This window comes from Callorhinus ursinus, unplaced genomic scaffold, assembly GCF_003265705.2.
Source record: "Callorhinus ursinus isolate GAN/ISIS: 27379988/994484 unplaced genomic scaffold, GSC_fseal_2.0 scaffold13, whole genome shotgun sequence".
Taxonomy (NCBI): domain Eukaryota; kingdom Metazoa; phylum Chordata; class Mammalia; order Carnivora; family Otariidae; genus Callorhinus; species Callorhinus ursinus.
The window spans coordinates 767,723-785,329 of NW_027397075.1; the positions used below are offsets into that span (position 1 = coordinate 767,723).

Consider the following 17,607-nt stretch of genomic DNA (forward strand, 5'->3'; position numbering starts at 1 on the left):
AAGCTTTGTGATTTCTTTTCAGATCTTTGGCGAAATGAAACAAAAGTTAGTTTCTCATTCGGGTGGTTATGAGTGTTCCTTATTGTTTGGGGGAACTAATTATAAAAACCTGTAGATATAACATATTTCCTGGTATTGTGGAGGTGTCCCAGATATTCATCTGTAGTATGACAGCATGTCTCTTAGGAGTTGCGTGGGGCTTTCAGGGAGGAGTAAAATGTGTTCTAGAGAAACATTTTTTAAACAGTGTGTTCATCACATTAGTGTATGGTAAATTCAGTTCAGTGGACTGTGAAAAGCATTACAAAAAGTCTGACCCAATAGAAAATACCAGATATTCCTTTATCATTAAGGACCTGCTTTATCTCTGAAAATGTTTTTTTCTCTCAGAGTCTATTTTATCTGACGTTCATAACGCAAGATCACTTTCCTTTTGGTTGGTATTTGTGTTGTATTGTATATCTTTTTCCACCTCTTTGCTTTGGACCATTCTGGGTCATTCTGTATTACCTGTAGCACAGAGGCAGATTTCTTTTTAATCCAATCTGAGAAATCAGAGAAGAGCTCATTCTATTTACATTTATTGTGATCAGTAATATATTTGTACTGATCTCACTCATCTTGTTTTTTATTTGTCATGCTCTTATGTCTTTTTTTTTCCCGTTCCTGCTTTTTATTGCATTGGATTTTTTGAATTCCATTTTTCCCTTCTACTGATTTGTTAGTTCTTATTCTACTTTTTCTTGAATATGTTGCTATAATGTAATAAACGACTTAAAGTAAAAAATGAGTCTGTCCAACTTCCCCTCAAGCAGTTACGGGACTTTAGAACACCTTTAACACCCCACTCTCAACTCTCATGACTGCTGTCCAGCATTTTAGTTTCCTCTCATTTATCCCCCATTGATGCGTGTATATGTGTGTATGTTGTGTGTGTGTGTATATATATATATATATGTATGTGTGTATATTTGTGTTTATATGTACCTATGTGTATATATGCACTTACAGTATATGTCCATGTGTGTATATGCATGTATGTGTGTGTGTATATTACATAATAGTCAATATGTATTTAGATCTAGCAGCTTCCTCATTCACTACTGTTTCTTGCATTCTGCTCCCACTTTTTCCTTATAGATTCAATTTCCTTCTAACTCAAGCACATCATTTAGTAGTTCTTTCAGTGAGAGGTGTGTTTGAAAATGTATTTAACCCTTGCTCTTGAGTGTTAATTTAGTGAGCATATAATTCTCTGTTGAGTGTTACTTTCCCTTAGGGTGTGAAGAGAGTATATATCGCTGTTTTCTGGCGGATCCTACTGCTGATGAGACGTCTTGATCAGTCTCACTGTTTTCCCTTGTAGGCAATCCTTTCGAGAGAACTGTAAGGCTTCTTCTTTGCTTCTGGCATGCCGCGGTTTGACCAGGTAGCATTTTGCTGCAGTTATGTCCTTATTTATCAAGTTCGGGATTTGTGTTTCTTCAACTGGGATGTTCTTGCCCAGGAGCTCTGTCAACACTGCCTCTCCCCGACTCGTTCTGTCGTCGCCCTCTGCAATTCCTACTAGACTTATGTTTGACCTTCTTGTTCTTTATCTCAACTGCTTTCCCACATTTCCCACCTCTTTCTCCCTGTTGCCTTCTTTCTCCCAGATCTCCCTGGATAGCAATTACTCCTCCAGCTGCGTCTGTCTGCTATTTAATGCACACACAAAGTATGGTCCATGGATCACCACCATCAGCAGTACTTGGGAGCTCATTAGACATGCAAATTCATGGCTTCCACCTAAGACCTATTAAATCAGAACTGAATAGAGAGTAGGGCCACGAATCTGGTTTCAACAAACTCTTCAGACATCCTGATGCTTACTGAAGTTTGAGAAGCACAGCTCTAGCCTGTTCAGTTGTTTTCATTTTTATAGGTTGTACTTAGTTCTTTTTCAAATCTGACTCATTTTATTCTTATTGCCCTGTTCTTTCAGCAAGGTTTATATTCTTTAAAAAATTTTTTTTAGTATAAATCTCTATAATCATCTTAAACATACGTATTTCATAGTCTCAAATTGCCACTCTTGAGGCCTTGGATTTTCCAGTTTGTTGTACTCACTGACTCCCCGCCTCCATTCCTTGTTGGTTTATTTTTTATTATGAGCTCATAGTCACTGAGGGCCTTAGTTCTAATTCTAAGTTTGCCCAGGTCTGAGGTCATGTTTTTTATCCAAGGGCCAAAAACAAAAAAAAAATTTTTTTTAAAGGTCAGATAGTAAATATTTTTGGCTTTATGGGCCATATAGTCTCTGTCTCAATGACTGTCATTATAGCACAAAAGCATTCATAGACAATAGGTTTTTTAAAAATGGGCCTGGCTATGTTCCAATAAACTATTTATAAAAATAGACAGCAGGCCAGATTTGGTCCACGGGCTGTAGTTTGTCAGCCCGTGCTCTGATCCTTGAGTGGGCATTAGAACCGTAGCCCCCAGTTTCCCTTAGTGCTCCTTCTATCTTTCTGTATGTATTACATAACGTTATTGCTTTAAGATAATTCCCTAACCTTACCTGGTGATATTGAGATCACTTAGGGCACTTGTTAAAAGTAAGACTCTCAGGCTCTTGCCTTGTAGGTTCTGATTCAGTCTGTGTGACAATGGAACCACCATGTCGATATGTTTAGCAAGAACCCCAGGTGATTCTAATGATCTGAAAAGTCTGAAACTCTGCTCTAATGGCAGAGAATGTGAAGAATGAACTTAATGTTAGGAGACCTACTACTTTACCATGTGTACATTTTTTGTCTCAGTTCTTACACAATGCCACATCGATTATTGCAAATTCTGACAATCAGAGTCAAGAAGGACGGCTCAGGTTATTAGTGTGCGGTCAGGAGACAGGATCTGTGTGACTCATGAACAGCAGCTGCTTTTTGGTACGGTAGTCTTTTCAATGCAGTTCCAGAAAGGCCTTCTCCCAGGAAGCCACACATATTTTGTACTGAAGTCCCTTTAATAATAAAATCGTATCGTAGTACATACTTGGAAAAAGCATTGGAATTTCCCCCAACAGCTCAATGATGACAGTTGAGATAAAGTTCATCCAACTTTTCTTGGTACTTGTTTACCCACATAATTAGGGAATGATTAAGTTGCAAAAGCATTTAAGGGATTCGATGAACTTTGCAATGATTTATAAATTACAGCCAAGTGAACGATGCCAAAGACCGTATTACTGCACAGTGCTTTGATCTCTTTGTTACCACTGATACCCAGAACGGACATGTATGTACTTATAGCTGCCCAGATGTTTCCAATGTGCAGTCAAGGTTGAGAGCCACTGCTCTAAAATATCAACACTTAACCCCTCCACCAGTGGCTCTCAAAGTATGGTTCCCAAACGAGCAGCAACGACATCTCTTGAGAGCTAGTTTGAAAGGTAAGTTCTCAGGCCCTATTCCAGTCCTACTGACTCAGATGTTCTGGAGTTGGGGCCCAGCAATCCCTGTGTTAACATGGCTTCTAGTTAATTCTGATGTAGGCTTCAGTGAATCCCAGCGCCCTGGATCCCTGTCCTTTTGAAAACCATGCCACTTTTCTCATTAAGTGGGGGAGTCTATTCCCCCCCTTTTGAATCTAGGTGGGCCTCATGACTTGGTTTGATCAAGAGAAGGTAACCAAAGTGTTGCTGTGCAAGTTTCAGAGTCTAGCCCTCAAGAAGGCTTGAGGCTTCCATTTTGGGAATGCTTCTTTCATTATGTAAGGAAGCTGGTCTGACCCACTGGAGTATGACAAGCCAGCCACATGAAGGAGAACTGAAGGGCTCCAGACATGTGCATGAGGCCAGCTTGGACCTTCCAGCCCAGCCCAGATCATCTAGGCAGAGAATACCATCATGCTGCTGGAAAGGTCCATCACGGCCAAGAAGGGCCCACTGAAGGTGGTACAGATGAGGCTGGAGTGCCGGACCCAGAGCCCCAGTGTGGAGCTGCATGGGGACATCCCACAGTTGAAGTTCCCAAATGTAGTGTTCACCATTAAACGCACCAACCAAATATAGCCGCGTGAGTGAGTCAAGGAGAAATAGCGGAGGAACTAGCCAGTTAACCCACAAGCCTGTGAAAAATAATCAATTGCTATGGCTTAAGTCACTAAGATTTAGCAGCAGAAGGGATCAGATTACAGCTATACAATTTACCCATACACTTTGCCTTGAAGGAAGACTGATTAGTCCTTTAAAGAGAAAGATTCTAGAAAAGTGAATTTGGCTGGTACTAATTGCCAGGTGCATCAGACGCACCTAGTATGTGGGGCTGGCTTCAGGAGAATTGCCCTGGGCAGTCACACAGGCCCCATGCTTACAAGGGCCTCACCTTGTTTTAATACTCTTGCTGTCACCATCTAGAAACTCTTAAAACTTTGAACAAGGGGCCCTGCATTTGCATTCTACACTAGGCCCTACACATTCTGTAGCCAGTCCCACCAATATGTAGCTTCCTCACTTACTCCTCACGACACCCTTGGAGTCTGGTTTAACAGCTTCCATCACATATTTGGGATATGCTGCCACTGAGCAAATAAAAAGGGGGGGGTTTGCAGACAGTCTGGCAAGTTGGCAAAGCATTTTCTGGGCATATTAAGAAAAATCCACTTGCAGATATAACCCAGAGTATATTTGAACAACCACAGGACCAGGCAGGGGGAAGGTGAAGAGGGTCTGGCCTGGGAAGCTAGGCCCCAAGCAGCCGAAACTCACTATTTATAGTGCTGTGGCCTATTTTGGCCTGCTGGGTGGCCCTGAAAAATTGCCCTGAGAACTGGGCCTGGAAACTGATGATGGAAATCAGGTGCCTTCAATCTGGAGTATCGCTGGCATCATGCTGGGCACAAAAGGCCTTTCTGATGAGCTCAAGGACATTTTGCAAAACAGGACTTTCTTTGATGGGATTTTCTTTGACAGGGAATAAAAAAAAATTAAGGTGAATCATCAGGAAATTGATCAGGAAATATTAGGGAAGAAAATGCATGGATCAGATCAAGTCAATAAAGAGCTAACACTTAGGAGGCCCTAACCATGTGCCAGGCACTATGCTAAGCACTTGACTTGCACCATTTCCTTTTCACCCTCACATATAACCCTGTGAAGGCAACACTCTTATTATCCCCATTTTACAGGAAAGAAAACAGAGGCTTAGGAAAATTAAGTAATTTACTGAAAGTTGCAGGATTGATGAGCTGGGATTCAAACCCACATCATGGTACTCCAGCTACCAGCTCTGCTTCTCAAACTGTTGCGTGCAAACACTCACCCGGGCATCTTGTTAAGATAAAGGTTCTGATTCGAGAGGCCTGGGGTGGGGCCTAGATTTCCAACCAGTTGTCACATGAAGATGATCCTCCTGCTCTATGAATCCCAATTTGAGTAGCAGGGACATAGATACTGTAATCGTTTTCCTGCTTCTATTTTTTTTTAAAGATTTATTTATTCTAGAGAGAGAGGGAGGAAGTAGGGAGAGGGGCAGAGAGACACAGACTCTGCACGGAGTGCAGAGCCCCACGTGGGTCTTGATCCCAGGACCCTGAGCCAAAGGCAGACGCTTAACTGGCTGAGCCACCCCAGCGCTCCTCCTGCTTCTATTTCTATCCTCCTACAGTTTGCTCTCTCCACAGCAGCCTGAGTTATTGTGTTAGTTTCCCTTACTGCATAATAAATGACCCCCCAAAATGTGGTGGCTCACAAGAACAATGAACACTTATCTCACACAGTTTCTGAGGCTCAGAAGTCCAGGCGTGGCTGAGCTGGGTGGTTCTATTTCAAAGTATCCCATGAGGTTACAGCTTGGATGTTAGCTGGGCCTGTAGCCACCTGAAGGTCTGATTGGCTGGAGGAGTTGCACCTAAGGCTCACTCACACAGCTATGCACTGGGTCTCCATTTCCCGTATGTGCGCGTATCTGTAGGGCTGCTCATGACATGGTAGCTGGCTTCTCCCAGAGTGAACGGTCCAAGACGGAGAGACAGACAGAGAGACCAAGGCCACGGTGTCTTTTAGAACCTTATCTTGGAAGTGGCACACCATTATTTCTGTCATATTCTATTAGTTACACATATCAACCCTGGTATAGTTGTGGGAAGGGACGCCCTGGGAATGTGAATACGAGGAGGTGGGGATCACTGGGGAGTCATCGTGGATGCTGGCCTGATGAAAATTATGTGAGAGCATGTCTCTCTTCTCAGCTTCATTGATGTTGGGCTTGTCCACATGACTCGCTTGGGCCAGTGGAATGTGTGGGGAAGTGGCATGTCTCCAGGCTGGGTCTTAAGACTGTATTTCCCCTCACTGTTTTGATCAGAGCTTTTGATCTCTGCTGTAAAGGAACATGCCCTTGGTAGCTTACTGACCTCAGAAGAATGACAGACCCTAGACAAAACTACACAGAACCCAACAGCCTAGATCCAAGTGTAGCGAGATCCAACCTAGAAGAGCTGAAACCTGGCTGAGCTGCAGGCATGTGAGTAGGATATAAATGTATGTTGTAAGCCACTGAGTGTGGGGGTGGTTTGTGAAGCAGCATTACTGGGACAATTGCTAGCTGATACACTTCTCAGCATTATATTACATATTTATTCATATTTGTTTATAGTCTATTGCAAGAATGCAAGCTCCATGAGGGCAGGGACATGGTCTTATTCCCTGTAGTATGCCCAACATCTAGACCAATGCCTGTCTGCCACATAACAGGTCCCCAATAAATACTAGTGAATGAATATCAGTGAATGAATTGATCTAATTATAGAGCATGCTTGCTTAACCTTTATGCTATACTGCCTTCAAGTTAGCCTAAAAAATTGCGAAGTATTAAAAAAACAATTGTCTTGAACAGGAGTTGTAGGCAGCATATCCTTTACAAAGAAAATGTGACTCGCACCAAGTTGTTCTGCCATTGTCTCTGTGCCAGATGCCAACCCTCTTCACCTGGACCATTTCAGACGTCATCCAGAAATGACAACCAACCTCTGCCTGAGAACGGAAGTGCTGCTTGAAATGACACCAGCTCACCTGGTTGGGTGGCTGTGCCCAGAGGGAAGCCAGAGAGATGGCTAATGACACACACAAAGGGAGGAAATGCACTCCACCCCCCCCCCGCCGCCCCCCCGCCTTCAACAGCTGCACCAGGAGACACCCCTCTCTGGAAAGGAGGAAGAGGAAGTCAAGAAGGCTATACAGCTGACCAACAATCCAGGGAAGCCAACACTCACAAGAAAGCAGAAGGAAAAAGGCTGGCCCTTAAAGTCAATGATGTTGGACTTGCTGAGGAAACAGAAATCGATACCAACTCCTAAAGTTTCCCTACTGCCATCTCAGGGCTCGCTTTGGGTTGGGAGTATTTTGAATGAGAAAGTGCTTGGTCAAATTCCTCCCTGCCAACTACATTAATAGAGTGTTTTCCTTCAAATACAAATGCTCAGAATAGATGTACGTGTAATGATGTGGAAAGCTATTCTCAATGCTAGATGAAAGGCAGGATGCAGGCTGTAGAGTGTGAGCCCAAACTTATAAAAGTAAATATCCCATGTTTATAAAAAACACAATATAACATATATACATACATAAATGTTCATATATACAAAAGAAAAAACATTAAAAAGATACATGCCAAACTGTTAATAGTGGTTTCGCCGGGGAAACAGGTTTAGAGTAGGACAGGAATGGAGAGTTCCACATTTAACTTTAAAGTAGTACTGAATGTGTTTCTCCAAAATTCGTATGGTGAAGCCCTAACCCCCAATGTGATGGTATTAGGGGTTGGTAATTAGGATTAGATGAGGTCGCCAGGGTAGGATCCTCAGGACGGGATTAGTACCCTCACGAGAAGAAATCAGAGAGGGGCGCCTGGGTGGCCCAGTTGGTTAAGCATCTGCCTTTGGCTCAAGTCATGATCTCAGAGTCATGGGATCGAGCCCCATGTCAGGCTCCCTGCTCCAAGGGGTGCTTCTCCCTCTCCCTCTGCTCTTCCTCCTGCTCATGTTCTCGCTTGCTCACTCTCTCAAATAAATAAACAAAAATCTCAAAAAAAAAGAAGAAGAGGGCGCCTGGGTGGCTCAGTCGTTAAGCGTTTGCCTTCGACTCAGGTCATGATCCCAGGGTCCTGCTCCGCGGGAAGCCTGCTTCTCCCTCTCCCACTCCCCCTGCTTGTGTTCCCTCTCTCACTGTGCCTCTCTCTGTCAAATAAATAAATAAAAATCTTAAAAAAAAAAAGAAGAAGAGAAGAAATCAGAGAGCTTTTCTTTCTCTCTCTCTCTGCCATGAGTGGACACAGCAAGAAGGAAGCCATCTGCAAGCCAGGAAGGGGGCTCTCACCAGACACTGACCGTGCTGGCACCTTGATCTTGAGCCTCACAGCCTCCAGAACTGTAAGAAATAAATGTCTGTTACTTCAGCCACCCAGTCTGTGGCGTTCTGTTAGAGTAGCCCAAGCTAAGACATTATTTCTATACGGCTTGGTTTTTGTTCACAGTGAGTATCTGCTATTTTACAATAAAAATATCAACGGAAGAGTTTTTTTCATACAAAGATGGTCATTCCTTTCCATACCCAAACCAACACGGTGCTCCTTGCAGTATGTGCTGAGGTGGCCAGATGTGGTGGTAAAATGACCTCTTGTTTCATATGGTGTTTGCCCCTGACAAGGGGCCTTCTCTCACTTGCTCTGAGGTGAGGACTGGATGATCAGGAGCTGCCCGGTAATTGTATCCTTGGCGCCACGCCTCAGCTTGCCTTGTCCTTTCAGTTACATCAGTGTTAGCTTTTTGCAAATGTGCTGACTTAACCCATCCGGCAGAAGACCATGGTCTCCAGCCATGCCCAGTTCTGCCCACATCCCCACTGTCTCGGAAAGGCGTGTGTTTATCCCACTTCTCATCTCCATCTGTCTGTTGGCGTTCCAGTTACTCTTATACATCAGGCAATCTTCTAATAGCACACATAAAATCGACAGAGAAAAGACTGCTCTTTTCATGTGCTCTTGAAAACCTCTCTCAGTGGTTTAGGAAATAGAACCTCTGGTACATTTCAAACAGGAAAGACACGGAGGGATCATTACATCCATATTGATACCGTTCATTCCTGCAGCTAGAGTTCACAGGACACTTTCTCATGGGTTGCCACCAGAAAATATTTTGATCCTTATGATAACCTGGTGAGCTGGACTGGGCAACTATTATTATTCGCAACTAGAAGAGAAAGAAATTGAGATTCCAACGGTCGTGATTTGTCCTGGATCACCCAACTGGTAGGTCTCAAAGTGGATTCCAACTCATTGGTGGGTCTTAAACCTGGCTATATGTTAGCATCACCTGGGGGGAGGGTCTTTTTAAAAACTGCCCATCTCCTGTTCTCATCCTGGCCAGTTGAACAAGATCTCAGGGGAATGAGGCCTTGGGTATTAGAATTTAAGAACAAAATCTTTCCAAGGATGACCCTGATACACGGTGAGGCTTGAAACCATTGCAATCCATAGGTATAAATAAGCCAGTCTTCTGTTAAATTCATAACCAGGATTGGGAACTCCCTCTTATTGGGGTGTTACAGTGGCAGGCTGCTCGACAATAAAAAGGAAGAGGCTACTGATACACATAACCACGTGGAAGAATTTCAAATGCACCAGGTCCAGTGAAGGAAGCCAGACACAAAGGCTATGTATTTTAGGATTTCACTTACCTGACATTCTGGAAAAGGCAAAACCAGAGAAATAGAAACGGATCAGTGAGCGTCAGAGGCTGGTGGTTGGGGGTAGGGGTTAACTACAGAGGGGCAGCCTGAGGGAATTTTGGGGGATGATATAAATGTTTCTATGCCTTGATTATGGGGGTAGTTACACCCTATGCATTTGTCAAAATTAAAAGACTATACTCTACAAAGGGTAAATTTTACTGTGTGTAACTTCTATCTTAATAAACTCAATTAAAACATATGCACACACTTGGGGGCGCCTGGATGGCTCAGTCGATTAAGCATCCGACTCTTGAATTTGGCTCCAATCACGATCTCAGGGTCATGAGATCGAGCCCAGCACCAGGCTCTGCGCTGGGCATGGAGCCTGCTTGGGATTCTCTCTCTCTCATTTCCCCTTACCACCACTCTCTTTCTCTCTTGCTCTCTTTAAAAAACAAAAACAAACCAAAGAACACAGGCACACACAAAATGAGGTATTATTACACACCCACTAAAATGGCTAAAATTAAAAAGACTGACCATAACAAGTACAGGTAAGGACATGGAGCAATGGGAACTCTCATACATTTCTAGTAGGAATGCAAAATGGCTTTGTTTTGTTTTGTTTTTGAGAGAGACGGGGTTCTGAGGACAGTCAGACCTGGGCTTAAAACTCCGGCCTTACCACTTATCACTGTGTGATGCTGGGCAAGTCAGTTAGGGTTTCTAAGCCTTGGTTGGTTCATCTACACATGAGATAATAGTAGTACATACTGGCTTACTTTATAGGGTAGCATAAAGCATAAAGGAGACAATGCTTGTAAAATGCTTAATTCGGTGCCTGGCACATAGCAAGTAACCAAAAATACTAGATTTTGCTATTTTTTTTTAATAAATCAGATTTATTTACTGATTTTGAGAGAGAGAGAGTGTGTGTATGAGCAGGGGGAGGGGCAGAGGGAGAGGGAAAGAATCTCAAGCAAGACTCCTCGCTGAGTGGGAAGCCCAATGTGGGGCTTGATCCCAGGACACTAAGATCATGAGCTGAAATCAAGATTCGGCTGTTTAACCGACTGAGCCACCCAGGCACCCCTAGATTTTACTATTCTTTTTTTTTTTAAGATTTTTATTAATTTATCTGACAGAGGGAGAGAGAATGGGCACGCACACACAAGCAGGGGGATTGGCAGGCAGAGGGAGAGGGAGAAGCAGGCTCTTCGCTGAGCAGGGATCCCAGGATCCTGGGATCATGACCTGAGCTGAAGGCAGATGCTTAACCGACTGAGCCACCCAGGTGCCCCAGATTTTGCTATTCTTAATATTATTATCATTCTTCTTGTTATCACTGCCTCTGAACTCAAGGGACAGATGAGCTCTGTTTGTAAAGTACCCAGCGCTGTTCTTGGCAAGCACTAGATTCTCAGTACACATTTGTCAAAGTCCCGCATCAGGCTCCCTGCTCCTTGCGAGCCTGCTTCTCCCTCTGCCTCTCTCTCTGTCTCTGTCTCTGTCTCTCATGAATAAATAAATAAAATCTTTAAAAAAATAAAAAATAAAAGAGTGAACAAATGGAGTCACACATCAATGGAAGGCGCAAGGCCTCTATTTGAGTGGAACTGGCAGAAGGGTTGATGGCAGCCATCCTTGGGAGCATTCCACTTCAAATGCTAGAGGTCTAATATCAGAATCCTCAGCTTAAAATCAAGACCTCTATAATGCTGAGAAGTTCAGGAGTTTTCTTCCACTCAATCACAGGAACTCGTAAAGGTGGCCTTGACCTCCCTAACAGTTTATAAACATTCTCCATGTGTTAGAAAATTGCTCAAAACCAATTTCACTACGTAGGATTCACAAATACCTCCAAGATAGCCCGAAGGAAAGGGCTCTTTGGGATTTGATCTTCTGGTTGGGAAGGTTAAGGTGAAACAGACTGAAACTATATCCGTGGGCCAGCAAACACCAAGATGATCCCACAAGAAGATAAATCTTTCCGTGTGGAGCTCCCACTAGAGGAATCCGGGGCAGAGATTGCTTATCAAATCACGAAGGTCATGACCAGCCCCTCTGAGGCTATTGAGACATGGCTGTGCCCCATCAAGAGGAAAACTGGGGGTAATTTGATGCAGTGCCCCATTTTTAGCATTCCTTTTGCACAATACAATGTCTGACTTTTGCCAGCAAAGTCTGCCCACCTGCCAGCAGATATCAGCACTCAGAAGAGAAATTCCAAACCAAGAAAATCTTTTCTGTCCGATACTCAGATGAACTAAAGATACCCACCCAGTGAGCCTTCGGCTGATGCTGTCCTTTCAAGCCTGCTTGGGAGGATCGTAATTTCCCATAGCACACTTCATTTCTTCATATTATGAGGCTTGGTGCAGAGGTAGTTCACGAAGGGCAATGCTAAAATGAATACACTTTTCTCAAAAGTAATCTCTGGGGGATTAACGAGCACAGCTGTTGAGTTTGAGGATCCTGGGACAAAGCACCTCCCCACAGAAGTCCCTGTTTAAGCGCCTGTGTAAATCCCAGAGAAGGGCTTTGAAGATGGAACCAAAACAGTTTGTTCTTCTTTGTTTTCAAACGCCCTCATTAGGGAGATCATTTAAGGGATTCAGTTATTCACTAAAATACTTATTATGTATCTAGTCTGTGCCAGACAGTGTTCTAGGGGCTGGGGATATGGGATGAAAAAGTCAAGCAACCTCTGTCCTTCTGGAGCTCACATTCTGGTCAGGGTGACAGGCAATGGACAAACAAATGAATATCCAATATAATGTCAGGTAATTGGTAAGTGATAGGCAGAAAAAAAAGCATAGTAAGAGGCTGGAGAATGATGAGTGCGTGCTCTTTTTGAAAGGGTAACCAGGAGAGACATTCAAGAAGAATCCTGAATGAAGCAAGAGAAGGTACCACGATTGAGAGTTGCCAAGCATAAAGAACAAACAGCAAGTGCAAAGGCCCTGAGACAGGAGCATGCTTGGTGTTCCTGAGGAACTACAAGGAGGCCACTAGCTGGCTTTTTAAAAAGATGCCCTGGGGGTGCCTGGCTGGCCCAGTTGGCAGAGCATGAAGCTCTTGATCTCGGGGTTGCTTGAGTTCAAGCCCCATATTGGGTGTAAAGCTTACTTAAAAAAAAAAAAAAGATGCACCATGAAGTAAGATGGAATCAGTAATAATAAAAAAATGGTAACAGTAACAACAACAGCTAATATTTATTGTGGATTTACTATGTGCCTGGCACTGTGCAAGGCCCAAATGTGGACTAACCATCTGATTCCATCTTCATAGATGGGAACCATTAATAGTCCCATTTTACAAGCAGGAAAGTGTCATTCAGAAGTTACATAACCCACCCAAAGTCATCAATAAATAGATCTGTCTGCTGATAGAGTCCATATTCTTAACAAGTGGCCATAGGGCATGATTTACATAGAATAAAACAAGTTTTTCCACTCAGCCACAACTTTCAAGAACAAGAAAGTTAAGGCTAATGATGAGACCTTCAAGTGATCTTTCAAAAACAATTTTTTTTTTCTTGGTCACGCCTAACATCCCAGCCCGCTGCCTGAAGTGGACAAAAATTTCTCTTCCTCTAAGTACAGAGCCTCAACTTGGAATTTCTGCTTTCTGCAGAAAAATATGGGAGGAACCACAAAACTTTTTCTTTGTATTCTTTGAAGTCTTTTCACAGTTGCTTGGTTTTTATCTTGGGCTGTTTTTGTCGCCCATTTCCTCCCTAACTATACAGGCCATCTCTAAATAGAAAGGAGTGGTTTTTTTGGAGGGAAAAATCAAGTTAAATCAAATCAAACACAGTTGAACACCCATCTCTTGCTTTTTCTTTTTTTTTTTTTAAATTGTGGTAAAATATACTTAACATAAAATTTACCACCTTAACCATTTTTTTTTTAAAGATTTTATTTATTTGACAGAGAGACACAGTGAGAGAGGGAACACAAGCAGGGGGAGTGGGAGAGGGAGAAGCAGGCTTCCCACGGAGCAGAGAGCCCGATGCAGGGCTCGATCTCAGGACCCTGGGATCATGACTGGAGCCGAAGGCAGATGCTTAACGACTGAGCCACCCAGGTTGCCCCCACCCTAACCATTTTTAAGGATACGGTACAGTGGTATTAAGTCCATTCACATTGTTGTGCAAACATCACCAGCATCCTTCCCCAGGACTCTTCGCATCTTGTAAAACTAAAACTCTGTAACCATTGAACACTAACTCCCCATTTACCCTCTCCCCAGTCCCTGGCAACCACCCTTATACTTTCTATCTTCATGATTCTTACTATTCGAAGTACCTCATCTAAATGGACTCATAACAGTATTTGTCTTTTTGTGACTGGCTTATTTCACTTAGCCTTATCCACGTTGTAGCATATGACAGATTCCTTTCCTTTTTAAGGTGGAATAATATTACATTGCACGTATATATCACATTTTCCTTATCCATTTAGGTGTCGATGGACACTTGAGGTGCTTCCACCGTTTAGGTCGTGCCAATAATGCTATGAGCACGGATATACAAATATCTATTCAAGACCCTACTTTCATTCTTTTGGAACTCACAACACTTTTTATTTAGAATCTTCAGAATGCTCTGAAGAGGGAAATGCCAATATTCCTCCCTTGCCTTTTAAACTGCCGGCTGATCCGATGGGTTTTCTCTAGTGAAGTCTAACACATGTGCTGTGAAAGGCTTTCTTTGTTCGTGAAATCAAACCATATTCCAAATGACTTGTGGTCTGTTATTTCTTGTTAATTAAGACTGTAACAGGAGAGCTATAGGCAAAATAATCAAATTTCCTTACAACCTAAAATATTTGAGCATAAATATCTAGATCTTTTCTACACACACACACACACACACACACACACACACACACACACTCCTAAAAGAGGCTCAGGAATAATAGTCTAATGATGCCAAATTTGAACTAAAGAGGAAGAGGGTACAAAAAGTATCATGGTTGAATGTAGGTTTCCAAGTCTTTATTTAAATAATGTTTTTATTCTTCTGTAAAAACAATATATTCTTTGTAGATAATTTGAAAAATAGATAAAAGCAGAGGGCAAAAATGTCACCCCTTATCCTATCTCTGAACAACTACAATATTATTTTATATATTTGTTTCTAGTGGACTATCTACATATCCATATATATTTTTAAAATATTTTATTTATTTGATAGAGAGAGACACAGAGAGAGAGGGAACACAAGCAGGGGGAGTGGGAGAGGGAGAAGCAGGCTTCCCACAGAGCAGGGAGCCCGATGCGGGGCTTGATCCCAGGACCCTGGGATCCTGACCTGAGCTGAAAGCAGATGCTTAAAGACTGAGCCACCCAGGCGCCCCTACATATCCATATTTTTAACATAATTATAAATAATCTACATATAAGACATTTTATTCTTTCTTCACCTAATATCCTATGGCAATCTCCATCTTGTTACTATGCTCTGTTTATTATTTTTAATGTTGACATAATAGTCCATTGAGTAAATGCCCAGTATTTATTTTATAATTACTATGTTATTGAATATTAATTGTTTTACATTTTACTTAATCTAAAACTTGCCGCACGCTTTCAGGAAGAAAACTCTGATTCTGGATTGTAACTCTGATTCTGGTAGAGCTTCTAGATTGTATCACAGATACAATCTTCACTTATCCAGCCTCTAGCTATCAGAATAGGTCAAGAGATACCTAGGCCAGTGGGATTAAAAGAAAGATAAAACAAGTGGTCACTCAGGCACCACTTCCCAGGCTTCTTCTAGACTCAGAGGTCTGCTGTATTGGTAGCAAATGGTACTCCCCAGAGTTGTGCAGTAGACAACCCATACAACTGTGGACACATGGTTTTACCTGTTTATACACTCCTGCACAGTGTCCATGCAACTCCAACATCCTTAGACATACTTCAGGTCCCAGTCTCTTACTTCTTCCTCTCTTCACTCTCCCAACAAGACCTACACCAAGGCACACTTGTATATATTGCTGGTACATGTAAATAGGTCTAGAGGCTAGTCTCTAGCCTCTGTAGAGGGTAATATAGCAGTAATTGGCAAAACTCTGAAAAAAGGTGCTTACTTTTTGAGCCATCAATTCCACTTCTAGCAATTAACCTTATAAAGAGAATCAGTTAAGTGTTCAAGGACATATGAACAAGGATGTTTTCATAATATGTTTTCTATAGAAGAGAAAACTGGAATGTCTAACTCTGGTTACATAAATTTCATATCACAGAGCCATTACAATTTGTGAGACAGACCTTTGTGTACTGACAAAAAAGGAGATCCCCAGTATGTCACTAAGGGGAAAAAGCAGGCACAAAACAGTGTTGGCCTCACAATTTTGCTTTAAAAAATTCCTATATGAACGGAAAAATTCTAGAAGGATGAATACATTAAAATTTTTTTAAAAACTTCTATGTATTATCCTTTTTTCTACAATGGAAATGTATTATTTAAACAATAAAAATAATAGATATGTTTAAAAAAATTTTGCTCCTTGGGGTAGGCTTCCCCTCTCCAGCTATGAGCAAGTCGATACAGGACACAGTCTTTCCCTGGGACAAAGTGGAATGGTTTCTCTGCACGAGTGGACCCAGATTTTTATTTTGTGCCAATATCTACCTTCAAGAGTCTAGAACTTTTTGTGTTGAAAACAATCATTGTCAGGACTCTAGATTGTGACAGAAATCCATCTGGAAGAGACTCACTGGCACCGCTAAATCCAGGTGCTCCACGGCCTTAAAGTCTCAGCCCCCTCCTGGCTCCCAGCTCCCTTGCCTCTGCAGTCACTTTTCTGTCAGGTTCTTTACTCAGTGGCAAGATGTTTGTGGACAGTCTGGCCTCCCAACTACCCCCATGCAAAGCAAGCTGCTCTGTCTCAACATCTCCTGTGAGATCCCAGGATGGTTTCACTAGGTATGACTGGCCTGATTTAGGTCCCTTGCCCATCATGAACTAATCCCTGTAGCCAGAGGGATGTGATATTCCAGTGGCCGAGCTGGCAGAGACCCACCTCTACAGCCAAGGGGAGAGGGACTGTCCAACTCTAAACCTGTACTCTTTGTTTATAACAAGCTGTTTCTCCTTGGGGGTGCCTCATCCACCCCAGCTCACTGCACAGTAGACAAAGGTATAAGTGCACAGATTCTCATTGTTTTCTGCAGGTGGAAATCGGGATCGCCAGTCTTTTTTTTTTTGCAAAGCCACAAAGGAGCTGCTGGAGCAACCTTGCACTGTATTGTTCACCAAATGAACAAAAACAGTAATGATTGATGGGCTTTGTGATTGTCAGCTGTCACAGTGCCTGGAGGGGGCGTTGATCCTGGGAGGAGGGGAGATTGTATGCCACCCTGGAGTCTAGGCTAGTTAGACAGAATAAAATAAAACAAATGCGCAGAAAGCATAAAACACCCGAAGCTTATTTAGACAGAATCAATATTCAGTGGATTTATCTGGTCTCTGCCTCCTAAATCATTAAAGAAATTTCAATCCTTATGGCCCATGGGAACCTCATTTGAACTTCATAGTTAAAATAGAGAGCAGAGTTTTCTCTATTCCCTGTAACATCCAGTGTTTCAGCGGCAGAAGAGCACCATTGATGTGGTAATGCAGCTTATCACCAATCACACTTCAGAGAGTGTTCAGAGGACCAGCTTCATTCACAATATCGAAACAGCTTTTTAAAAAAAAACATTCAGTTTTGCATGTTGAAACAATCTGGCTTTCTAATCATTCGTTAATCTACTATTTTGGAAAAAAGGAACAAGAGCGTGTCACTTTTACAGATGTGTTTAACATCTAGTAATAACTACCAGGAACCTATTTATAAGGCTAATTATAAAGTCAAAGCTACCAAGAATGGTTCACTACACATAGCTTT

General features: G+C 42.5%; 1 protein-coding gene across 5 annotated transcripts in view; it reads right to left on the reverse strand.

Moving 5' to 3' along the window:
• The window catches only part of IQCK (IQ motif containing K), a 121,804-nt gene that overhangs the window by 40,005 nt on the left and 64,192 nt on the right, over positions 1-17,607 (reverse strand). For 2 of the 5 annotated variants that reach the window (XM_025855593.2, XM_073899443.1), the window contains one exon: positions 14,624-17,403. The exons of the other annotated variants lie outside the window; for them this stretch is intronic. In XM_025855593.2, coding sequence (XP_025711378.1) covers positions 17,383-17,403 — 21 coding nt within the window. In that variant the 3' untranslated portion in view covers positions 14,624-17,382. Of the gene's footprint in view, positions 1-14,623; positions 17,404-17,607 lie in introns of those variants that run through there. 5 annotated transcript variants of the gene reach the window in all.